The sequence below is a fragment of the Pongo abelii genome, chromosome 5 (assembly GCF_028885655.2).
Source record: "Pongo abelii isolate AG06213 chromosome 5, NHGRI_mPonAbe1-v2.0_pri, whole genome shotgun sequence".
Classification (NCBI taxonomy): Eukaryota; Metazoa; Chordata; class Mammalia; order Primates; family Hominidae; genus Pongo; species Pongo abelii.
The window spans coordinates 84,853,153-84,866,122 of record NC_071990.2 but is presented as its reverse complement, the minus strand read 5'-3'; the positions used below and the strand labels follow the sequence as shown (position 1 = coordinate 84,866,122).

Sequence of the window (12,970 nt, the reverse complement as noted above, 5' to 3'; positions counted from 1 at the left end):
TATGAAGCTTACATTTTATGTGAGGAGTCAGACAGTAAACATATATAAGGTTTAATAAAAACTGAGACAACATCTGTAAAGTGCTTAGCCTAATGCCTAGCGCATCATAGTGTAATGACTGACTACTACTTACCCTTTAAGACTCAATTCAAACATAGCCGCCTTAGGAATTCTCTGTGGCCCGTCTTCTCTTCAAGTTAGGTGTTCTCACTTATCTCACTACTCATTGGCCATCTCTTTATCATAGCACACCATATTAGAATTCTCATTCACTTGACTGCTTCGTTCAGAAAACCAGAGCTTCCTAACTGGTGTACCAGAAACAGGTGTATCACAAGATAGTAACAGCTGGAAATATTAACTCAAAATCATTTTTCAACCATTAAAAAGGTTACAGGAATTGAAATAATAATTGACCATTCTGTGTATGATTATGCCTTTATCAGCTTTCTTAGTTTAGTCATTAGTTTTTTAAAAAATAATTCTAATAATCATTATTTTAACACATACAGTTTTTATGCCCAACCAACACTCATCACCACAGCATGTTCTGTGAGGCCTCTCCCTGAGCTCTCTGCAAACCATCCCAATTATAGTCTGTGTAGTTCTTTGTTCAATGATGATATCGTCAGGGATACTCCACATTTAAAATAGATTGCCTCTGATTTAATTTGCTTGTATCTTTGCATGTTTTTCAACTAATGTAGGTAAGATACTGAGATTTTCTAGTATTATTGTTATTAGGTAATAGGTGTTTTCATAGAAAACAAGAGTTATTGTTAATTCTATCCATTTTCATTTGGTTTTTGTTGCCTTTTGATGTAAACAATTAGCAAAATCTGATTCTTGTTGGAATTTCTTTTCATGATTATATGGAATAAAGAAGATACAATTAATTGTTTTCCCAAGCTCAATATGAAGGCACTGCACTACATTCTATGAGGATGGGGTCTATGTCTTTCATCTCTGGATCCCCAGGTCCTAAGACAGCAGCCAACACAGAAAGGGCTCAGTACTTCATTATCTCTACTTTATATGTATACATTTATTTGTGGAATGAACTACTACAAATTATAAAGTGATAAGGGCCATAGAGAATTACAAATAGAATTATAGGGAGTTAACAGAAGAAAAATACATACTCATTGAACTCTTTCTGTGCATGGGGCACTATACTATGTTGAGTGCTTTAAGTGTACTTTTTTAAATTCTGAAAGTAACCATCTTACTAACAAATACCTTGTAGTGAAACTTAATGCATTAAAGAAAGTGCCAACTTCATTTTCATCTCCTTTACCAGACTGCCATACTTGGGAGGTAGAAGATGGTCCGTTCATCTGGAACCTCTTAGAATGTGAGGTCAACTCAGAGCTAGGATGAACCTTTACTTTCTGGATATAGAGAATGAAAGCTATTAATTACTCTTAACAATCCAAGAGCTCTTCTAGGGCAGGCCTGGTGGTGACAAAAGAGCTCTTGGATTGTTAAGAGTACTTGAAAGTTCATATGGAACCAAAAAAGAGCCCGCATCGCCAAGTCAATCCTAAGCCAAAAGAACAAAGCTGGAGGCACCACACTACCTGACTTCAAACTATACTACAAGGCTACAGTAACCAAAACAGCATGGTACTGGTACCAAAACAGAGATACAGATCAATGGAACAGAACAGAGCCATCAGAAATAATGCCACATATCTACAACTATCTGATCTTTGACAAACCTGACAAAAACAAGAAATGGGGAAAGGATTCCCTATTTAATAAATGGTGCTGGGAAAACTGGCTAGCCATATGTAGAAAGCTAAAACTGGATCCCTTCCTTACACCTTATACAAAAATCAATTCAAGATGGATTAAAGACTTAAATGTTAGACCTAAAACCATAAAAACCCTAGAAGAAAACCTAGGCAATACCATTCAGGACATAGGCATGGGCAAGGACTTCATGTCTAAAACACCAAAAGCAATGGCAACAAAAGCCAAAATTGACAGATGGGATCTAATTAAACTAAAGAGCTTCTGCACAGCAAAGGAAACTACCATCAGAGTGAACAGGCAACCTACAAAATGGGAGAAAATTTTCGCAACCTACTCATCTGACAAAGGGCTAATATCCAGAATCTACAATGAACTCCAACAAATTTACAAGAAAAAAACAAACAACCCCATCAAAAAGTGGGCAAAGGACATGAACAGACACTTCTCAAAAGAAGACATTTATGCAGCCACAAAACACATGAAAAAATGCTCACCATCACTGGCCATCAGAGAAATGCAAATCAAAACCACAATGAGATACCATCTCACAGCAGTTAGAATGGCAATCATTAAAAAGTCAGGAAACAACAGGTGCTGGAGAGGATGTGGAGAAATAGGAACACTTTTACACTGTTGGTGGGACTGTAAACTAGTTCAACCCTTGTGGAAGTCAGTGTGGCGATTCCTCAGGGATCTAGAACTAGAAATTCCATTTGACCCAGCCATCCCATTACTGGGTATATACCCAAAGGACTATAAATCATGCTGCTATAAAGACACATGCACACGTATGTTTATTGCGGCATTATTCACAATAGCAAAGACTTGGAACCAACCCAAATGTCCAACAATGATAGACTGGATTAAGAAAATGTGGCACATATACACCATGGAATACTATGCAGCCATAAAAAATGATGAGTTCATGTCCTTTGTAGGGACATGGATGAAATTGGAAATCATCATTCTCAGTAAACTATCTCAAGAACAAAAAACCAAACACCGCATATTCTCACTGATAGGTGGGAATTGAACAATGAGAACACATGGACACAGGAAGGGGAACATCACACTTCGGGGACTGTTGTGGGGTGGGGGGAGGGGGGAGGGATAGCATTGGGAGATACACCTAATGCTAGATGACGAGTTGGTGGGTACAGCGCACCAGCATGGCACATGTATACATATGTAACTTACCTGCACATTGCGCACATGTACCATAGAGCCTAAAGTATAATAATAATAATAATAATAATAATAAAAAAAAGAAAAAAAAAATCCAAGATTCCTCTTACTTATATAAAGAAATTTTATACAAATATTCTGATTTTCAAGATTACCTGTTAAATTCTTGTGATCATAGTTTTTCATTTGCTTCATATGTCAATTTTAGATTACAAAACTCTTAGAAGAATTGAGAGAAGCCAAAGAAAACCATACACCAGAGATGAAACATTTCGTGGGCTTAGAAAAGAAAATTAAGCAGATGGAAATGAGACATGCACAAAGAGAACAGGAACTTCAACAGGTAAAGTAAATCACATTTACATATTTATATAGGTCTTTACTTTTAAGTGCCTTTAATTTGCTATAGTTTTGTCATCCCTAGCAAAAATTACCACTTAAAGTGTTTCCAGTGTATTTTGATCTTGTTAAAAATTTAATAAATTTATAACTTTTACGAGAAAATGAGACTTTATATCTCAAGTGCTTGAAGATTGGTATCCTTATATCTGGAAAAAAAGCAAAAACTTGTATCATGTTCTTAATTATTGATGGATTCCTAAAAACTTACACATCTTACCCTGGGAACAAGGCATGGTGTTCCATATTCAAGTCATTTCAGCAAATGTTTATAAGAAATAAATTGTTTTAATATGATGATTTAAAATATAGCTAGCACTAGTAATATTACTATACTTAATTATAAACAGATAAATTAATAGACGTTAAAAATAGCAGGTGTAAGGGCATGATGTATTTTTAGGCACTTGCCTTGGTGCTGAAATTTAACTTGTTTGAACAGTATATTAGTCTGCTTGGGCTGACATAACCAAATATCATAAATCGGCTGGCTAAACAGGAGAAATTTATTTTCTCACAGTTCTGTAGGCCGGAAGTCCCAGATTGAGGTTTCGGTCAGTTAGGTTTCTGGTGAGGGCTGTCTTTCCAGCTTGCAGATAGCCACCTTTTTTCTCACTCGAACATGATCTTTCCTCAGTACCATGTGCGCAGAGGAAGGAAGAGGGGCGAGACGTCTCTTTGGTGTCTCTTCTGGTGATCTCTTGGGTCTCTAGTGGTGAAAACACTAATTCTTATCAAATCAAGTCCCCACCCTTATGATCTCATTTAACATTCATTATTTCCTTACTCCACATACAGTCACATTAAGGGTTAGGAAATTCAACATATGGATTTGAGGGGGACGCAAACATTTAGTTACTAACACAGTTGGGATGTATATACTCCTTGAAGACAGAAAATGCTGCATCCACGCAGAGCATTATGATTTACCTGAGTTCCCCAAAGAAACCCCAGGTTTGCCTACTTTAAGATTGTTAAATGTTCCTCACCCACCACTATGAACTATAACAGCAATGTGGAATTTTTGTATTTGCAGATAATACAGCAAACACACCAAGTAGTAGAAACTGAGCAAAACAAAGAAGTTGAAAAATGGAAAAGACTGGCACAGTTAAAGAATTGTGAGCTGGAGAAGTTCCGCACAGAACTAGACTCAATATTAGATGTTCTCCGAGAGCTGCACCGGCAAGGGGTGGTTGTGCCAGTTGCTTTTGCAGATGAAATGAATGCACCAGAGGATTAATAGAAACTCAGATTTCATAATGACCTTATTAAAAGGCCTAAAGATGGATGGGATTGTGCCACTGTCAGGACAGCTTATGAAAAACAAGTGTTCCAATATGTTTCCAGAAAGCAAACAACCAAAGCAACATTTCAAAATAAATTGCCTTTAACCAATAAGAAAAAAAAGTATCATGGTGTATTTTACTAAAAATCATTAACCAGTCTCATTTTAAGTGATTTATGGACAGTCTCCTTTATAGCAGAGAACGTCTTACTTGTATGCTAGAAATAGAAAGAAAAGAAAATTGAACATACTCCGCCACATTTTTATTGATAATGTGAGGTTTTTAAAATTTTTATTTTAGATCCAGGGGGTACATGTGCTTGTTGTAACATGGGTGTATTGAAAAATGGTGGGAATTGGGCTTCTAGTGTATCCATCACCCAAATATTAAACACTGTACCCAATAGGTAATATTTCAACCCTTACTGCCTCTCACACTCTTTCCCCTATTGGACTCCCCAGTGTCTGTTATCTCCATCTTTATGTCTGTGTGTACCCATTGTTTAGCTCCTACTTTTAAGTGAGAATATATGCAATATTTTATTTTTTATTTCTGATTTAGTTCACATAGGATAATGGCCTCCAGCTCCATCCATGTTGCTGCAAATGACATGATTTCATTCTTTTTTATAGTTGCATAATACTCCATTTATATATATCTCTCTATATATATCTCACGTTTTCTTTATCCAGTCAATTGCTGGTAGATACTTAGGTTGGTTCCATGAATTTGCTATTGTAAATATTGCTGCAATAAACATACATATGCAGATATCTTTTTTATATAATGATTTCTGTTCCTTTGGGTAGATTCCCAGTAATGAGATTGCTCGGTTGAATGGTTGTTCTATTTTTAGTTCTTTGAGAAATCTCTATACTGCTTTCCATAGAGGCTGAATTAATTTACATTCCCACCAAGAGAGTATTCATGTTCCCTTTTCTACACATTGACACCATCATCTGTTGTTTTACAACTTTTTAATAATAACCATTGTGACTGGTATAAGATGGTATCTCAGTGTGGTTTTTGTAATTCTGTAATGATTAGTGACGTTGACCATTTTTTCACATGTTTTTTGGTCAGTTGTATTTCTTTTGATAAATGTCTGTTCATGTCCTTTGCCCAGTTTGTAATGGGATTGTTTGGAGTTTTTCTTATTGTTTTAGTGCCTTGTAGCTGATGAATATTAGTCCTATCTCAGAGAAATAACTTGCATATATTTTCCCTCATTATGTAGGTTGTCTGTTTATTTAGTTAATTATTTTGCTGTGCAGAAGCCTTTCATTTTAATTCAGTTCCATTTGTCTATTTTTCATTTTGTTGCATTTGCTTTTAGGGTCTTCATTGTGAATTTTTTGCTGAGGCCAACATCCCGAAGAGTTTTTCCTAGGTTTTCTTCTAGCATTTTAATACTTTTAAGTCTTACATTTAGGTCTTTAATCCATCTTGCATTAATTTTTGTATATGATGAGAGGTAAGGGTCTAGTTTATTTCTTCTGCACATGGCAAATCAGTTTTCCCAGCACCATTTATTGAATAGGGTGTCCTTTCCCCAGTGTATATTTTTGTTGACTTTGTCAGAGATCAGTTAGTTGTAAGTATGTGGCTTTATTTCTGAGTTTTCTATTCTGTTCCATTGATCTATGTGTATTTTTGTACCACTACCATGCTGTTTTAGTTACTATAGCCTTGTATTGGAGTCAAGCAATGTGATGCCTCTGTATTTGTTCTTTTTGCTTAGGAGTGCTTTGGCTATTTAGGCTTTTTTTTTTTTTTTTTTTTTTTTTTGGATATGCTGTTGGATTTGGTTTGCTAGTATTTTGCTGAGGATTTTCACATCTATGTTCATCAGGAAGACTGGCCTGCAGTTCTCTTTTTTCTTGTATCCTTCACTGATTGTTGGTATCAGGGTGAAACTGTATTTGTAGGATGAGTTTGGGAGGCATCCTTCCTCTTCAGTTTTTTTGGAATAGTTTCAATAAGATTGATACTAGCTCTTTGTATGTCTGGTAGAATTTCTCTATGAATCCATCTGATCCTGGGCTTTTTGTTGTTTTTGGAAGATGTTTTATTACTAATTTGATTTATTTACTCATTATTGGTTAATCTAGCTGTCAATTTGGTTTGCTCTTTCAATGAACCAACTTTTTGTGTATTGATCCTCTATCATTTTTTGGTCTCATTTAGTTCTGCTTTGATCTTTGTAATTTCTTCACCTTCTTCTAGATTTGAATTCAGTTTGTTCTTGTTTTTCTAGGTCCTTGAGGTGCGATGTTAGGTTAATTTGAGATCTGTCTTTTTGTGTAGGCATTTATTCTATAAACTTTCCTCTTAACATTTCTTTTGCTGTATCCCAAAGGTTTTGGTGTGTTATGTCTCTATTTTCATTTATTTCAAAGAATTTTTTTATTTCTGCCTTAATTTCATTGTTTACCCAGGAGTCATTCAGGAGCAAGCTGTTTTGTTTTCATGTACTTGTGCAGTTTTTGTTTGTTTTTGAGACGGAGTCTTGCTCTATCACCCAAGCCAGAATGCTGTGGTGTAATCTCGGCTCACTACAACTTCCACCTCCTGGGTTCAGGCGCTTCTCCTGTCTCAGCCTCTAAGTAGCTGGGATTACAGGCGCACGCCATCACACCTGGCTAATATTTTATATTTTTAGTAGAGATGGGGTTTCACCATGTTGGCCAGGCTGGTCTTGAACTCCCGACCTCAGGTGATCTGCCCACCTCGGCCTCCCAAAGTGCCTGGATTACAGGTGTGAGCCACCGTGCCTGGCCACGCTTGTGCAGTTTTGAGAGTTCCTTTTGGTATTGATTTCTAATTTCATTCCACCATGGTATAGGAAGATACCACACCATGGCACAGGAAAGCCCCCATCTCTTAAAAATATTTTTTAATTAGCCAGGTGTGGTGACATGTGCCTGTAGTCCCAGCTGCTCAGGAGGCTGAGGTAGAAGGACTGCTTGAGTCTAGGAGGTCAAGGCTGCAGTGAGCTATGATTGCACCACTGCACTTCAGCCTGGAACAGAGTAAGACCCTGCCTGTAAAAAAAAAAAATTAAAAAATAAAAAGGTAAAAAGCAAGTGAAACGAATTTATATAATCTATCTAAATATTACCAGTATTGATAGAAAAATTGAGTTTTTGCATTTTGTCATACTAAATCTTCAAAATACATTTTACAGTTACAACACATCCCAGTTTGGACTAGCCATATTTCAAGTGCTCAGTAACCACATGCCTAGAGGGTAGTAAAAGTATTACAGTTTGCTATTTTTTATGTAAAAGAAATTTCAAGTTATAAATAATTTATTTTATTGAGTGTGTTTTGTGTATTTTTATCTGTGAGCCTATTAACGTATAGCTGCACCCATCCTTTCTTGTGTCCTTTTGACTGTCTATGGGCCATTCATTCCAAATGCAAGCAATGCCTGGTTCTGGAACACAGGGACATGGAAACATCATATAATTACTTTCAGGAAAGGTATATCCTATTTTGATGACGATTCTATATTCTATTTTGGAACAAGCTATTTACATGGCAGGTTTTCAGTTCTATATATAAAGATCCATAAGTACTCTAAAAGCTATTTGTTACAACTAAAAACCCAGGAGCCACATCCTATTCCATAATCATTGCACTTAGGGGCCAGGATGAGAACACAGAAGATGGATACATCTCACTGTTTTTATAAAAATTCAAGCCCCAGAAGTGATCTATCTTCTCCTAGTGCGATGGTTAATTTTAGATGTCACCTCCACTAGATTATGAGATACCCAGAGAGCTAGTAAAGCATTCTTTCTGGGTATGTCTGTGAAGTTGTTGATCAAGAGATTGGCATTTGAATCAGTAGACCGAGTAAGGAAGATCCATCCTCACACAATGTGGACAGGCACCATCCAAATGGTTGAGGGCCCATATAGAACAAAAAGGCAGAGGAAAGACAAATTTGCCCTCTCTGGAGCTAAGACACCCTTCTTCTGATTTTGGACATCAGAACTGTAAGTTATCTAGCCTTCAGACTCCAGGACTTAAACCAGTGTCCCCCAGGTTCTCAGGCTGTTGGACTTGGACAGCACTACACCTCTGGCTTTCATTTCTCCAGCTTGCACATTACGTATCATGGGACTTACGCCCTTCCATCATGTGTCAACCAATTCCCATGATAAATCTTTATCTACATCTCTAAAGAACCCTGACTAATACAGATTTGTGGCACCAGGAGTTATTCTAGAGGAACAGAACTTTTAGGATGAGTTTCTTTAATTGGTTTTGGGGTTTCTAGAATTTGCTTTCTAATCTGATTGGACTTCAAGTGCTAAGGAGTCTATTTCCAACAGTACAGGGAACACTGATAGTCTGTGGGATGAACTGCTTATTATGATACACAAAATATCTGGATTGGGTACTCCTGATCAACCATTTGTAAGAGGCATGTAATTTAGTGATTCTGTGTATGACATTTTCAAAACTTGTGGAAAACTTAAGGAATATAATTATGTCAGTTGGTTACCCCTAATGTTGGTGGACAACATAATTTTTAAAAGGATGAGCTCAGGGATTTGAATTTCTGGCTCAGGCAATGCATAAATGATTTAAGAGCTTCCAGTGTGCTGAGAGAGAATCTGATCTCCTAGAACCACAAGGCTGTAATTGCTGAAAATAAACACTAGACCTCATCATGCAGTTGGCTGAGTTACAGCAAACTTCCAGCCTGACAGGGTGTCTACTGTTAAAGTGGGAGTGTTGAATAATTGCACAACAACAACAAAAACTTAGGTGAAAGAAATTGAACAAAAACACAAATTGGAAGAAATCCCATATTCATAAATTGGAAAAATATTGAAGTATCCAGATTACCCAATGTAATCTGCAGATTCAATGAAATTCCTATTAAAATTACAATAACATTTTTCACAGAAATAGAAAAAAAGTCCTAAAAGTTACATGGAACCACAAAAAGACCTCAGTAGCTAAAACAATCATAAGCAAAAAGAGCAAAGCTCAAGGCATCATACTGCCTGACATCAAAATATACTACAAAACTACAATAATCAAAACAGTATATTATTACAAAAGCAGACACATTGACCAGTGAGACCAGATATAGTGTCCAAAAGTAAACCCACACTTTTACAAATAATTGATTTTCAATAAAGGTACCAAGAACACACAATGGAGAAAAATAATCTCTTCAATAAGTGGCATCAAGAACACTAGATATCCACATGCAGAAGAATGAAACTGGATCCTTATCTCGCACCATATATAAAAATTAACTTAGGTTAAAGACTTAAATATATTTAAGACCTGAAACTAAAAATCCAGCCCTAGGAAGAGGGCTGAATGCAGGGTTCTGAGCAGCGTCAGTCTGCAGGCCCACTTCCACAGCTTCTCACAAGATAAGACACACTGGCTTGGAATTCCAGCCAGCCACTGGCCACGGGGTGGAGCCTGCCTGAGAAGGGATGGAGGCCCCAGGGGAAGGGGCAGGCTGCCACCTTAGCTGTTTGGTCAACTCAGCCCTTCCAGCCTGCAGGCTTTAGACAGTCCAAACAGTCTGAGGAAGGGTTCCCCCAGTGCAGCACAACTGCATTGCCAGAATGTGGTCAGACTGCTTCTTTAAAGAGGACTCATCTGTTCCCCTTCATGGGGCAGGACCTCCCAGCCAGGGCCTCCAGCCACCCTTACCTGCCAGTATTCTAGAAAGAGCTCTGATCTCTCCCTGGGATGGAGTGCCCTGGGGGAGGGATGGGACACCATCTTTGGTGTTTGGATGACTGGGCTGTTCAGCCTGTGGGCTTTGGAGAGTCCCAGCAGACCAGGGCAGAGGTGGTTTCCCAGCACAGCATGGCTGTTTTGTGGAGGCATGGCCAGAATGCTTCTTTAAACAGGATCCAGGTCCATTTTTTCTCACTAGACTGATCCTCCCAGCTGGGGCCTCCAGCCACCCCCACCCATGTTCTACAGCATTCAGAGTTCTAATTTCTCCCTGGGATGAATGAAATGCCAGGGTGTGGGAGGCTGGCTGCCACCTTTGCTGTTTGGGTGTCTCAGCCAGTCCAGCCTGCAGGCATTGGAGAGCCCAAATCGATTGGGGGATGAAGGGATCCCCAACACGCACAACTGTTCCACCAAAATGCAGCTAGACTGCTTATTTAAGAAGGTCCCTGATCCCGTTCCTCCTAACTGGGTGAGACCTTCCAATAGGGTTCTCCAGCCACCTCCTACAGGTGCATTCGACCCAACAACAGGTCAGTATTCCCCTGAGAGGAAGCTTCCAGAGGAAGGGGCAAGCCGCCATCTTTGCTGTTTCACAGCCTTCACTGGTGATACCTCCAGGTACTGGAAAAACCAAGATGACTAAGATCTGGAGCAGACCCCCAGCAAACTGCAGCAGCCCTACTGGAGAGTGGCCAAACTGTTAAAAATGAACAACAACAACAACACACACACCCCACATCCAAAGGTCAGCAACCTCAAAGATTGAAGACAGATAAGCCCCCAAACATGAGAACCAGAAAGAAATTGAATCCTTGAACAGAACAATAGCACATTTTGAAATTGAGGTAGTAATAAATAGCTTACCAACCAAAAAAAAAGCCCAGGACCATATGAATTCTACCAGAGGTAAAAAGAAGAGATGGTACCATTCTGACTGAAACTATTCAGAAAAAAATCAAAAAGGAGAGACTCCTCCCTAACTCATTCTATGAAGCCGGCATCATCTAGATACCAAAACTCAGCAGAGATAAAATAAGAAACTTCAGGCTGGGCATGGTGCCTCACACCTGTAATCCCAGTACTTTGGGAGGCCAAGGTGGACGGATCACATGTGCTCAGGAGTTCAAGACCAGCCTGGCCAATATGGTGAAACTTTGTCTCTACTAAAAATACAAAAATTAGCTGGGTGTGGTGGTGCTCTCCTGTAATACCAGCTACTTGGGAAGCTGAGATAGGGGAATCACTTGAACCTAGGTATCAGAGGTTGTAATGAGCTGAGATCACACCACTACACTCCAGGCTGGGCAACAGGGCAAGACTCTGTCTCGTGAAAAAAAAAAAAAAGAAAGAAAGAGAAAGAAAAAAGGGAAAGGAAGAAGGGAAGGGAAGGGAAGAAGGGAAGGGAAGGGAAGAAGGGAAGGGAAGGGAAGAAGGGAAGGGAAGGAAACTGCAAGCCAATATCCTTGATGAACATCAATGCAAAAATTCTCATCAAAATACTGGCAAACCAAATTCAGCAGTACATCAAAAAGCTTATCCACCACGATCAAGTAGGCTACATCCCCAGGATGCAAGGCTGGTTCAACATACACAAGTCAATAAATGTGATTCATCACATCAGAAAACTGAACACAAAAATCACATGATTATTTCAATAGATGCAGAAAAGTCCTTCCATAAAATTTAACATTGCTTCATGTCAAAAACTCAAAAAACTAGGTATTGAAGGAATATACCTCAAAATAATAAGAGCCATAAATGACAAACCCAAAGTCAGTATCATACTGAATGAGTAAAAGCTGGAAACATTCCCCTTGAAAATCGGCATAAGACAAGTGTATTAGTCTGATCTCACACTGCTGATGAAGACATACCTGAGACTGGGTAATTTATGAAGAAAAAGAAGTTTAATGGATTCACAATTCTGTGTGGCTGGGGAGGCCTTACAATCATGGCAGAAGGTGAAAGGCATGTCTTTACATGGCAGCAGGCAAGACAGAATGAGAGTCAAGCAAAAGGGATTTCCCCTTATAAAACCATCAGATCTCATGAGACTTACTCACTATCACAATAACAGCACTGGAAAGTATCACCCTTATGATCCAATTACCTCCCACCAGGTCACTCACACAACAAATGGGAATTGTAGGAGCTACAATTCAAGATGAGATTTGGGTGGGGACACACCCAAACCATATCAAAAAGGATGCCCTCTCTCACCACTACTATTCAACATAGTACTGGAAGTTCTGGCCAGGGAAATCAGCAAGAGAAAGAAATAAAGTGTATTTAAATAGGAAGAGAAGAAGTCAAACTCTTTTTTGTTTGCAGATGACATGATCTTAAGTACAGAAAACACCATCAAGATGGCCAAAGAGAAACAGCTCTGGTCTGCAGCTCCCAGCAGGATCAATGCAGAAGGTGGGTGATCTCTGCATTTCTAACTGAGGTACATGGTTCATCTCACTGAGACTGGTTGGACAGTGGGTGCAGCTCATGGAGGGCAAGCTGAAGCAGGGTGGGGCTTCGCCTCACCCAGGAAGCACAAAGGGTCAGGGAATTCTCTCCCCTACCCAAGGGAAGCCATGAAGGACTGTGACGTGAGGAACAGT

General features: G+C 38.8%; 1 protein-coding gene across 3 annotated transcripts in view; it reads left to right on the top strand.

Moving 5' to 3' along the window:
* CEP162 (centrosomal protein 162) overlaps positions 1–4,752 on the top strand; it is a 104,108-nt gene extending 99,356 nt beyond the window's left edge. For all 3 annotated transcript variants that reach the window (XM_054557825.2, XM_024249102.3, XM_054557826.2), the window contains 2 exons: positions 3,152–3,286; positions 4,379–4,752. In XM_054557825.2, the coding sequence (XP_054413800.2) occupies positions 3,152–3,286; positions 4,379–4,585 (342 nt within the window). In that variant the 3' untranslated portion in view covers positions 4,586–4,752. The remainder of the gene's footprint in view (positions 1–3,151; positions 3,287–4,378) is intronic.
* The last annotated feature ends 8,218 nt before the right edge of the window (positions 4,753–12,970 follow it).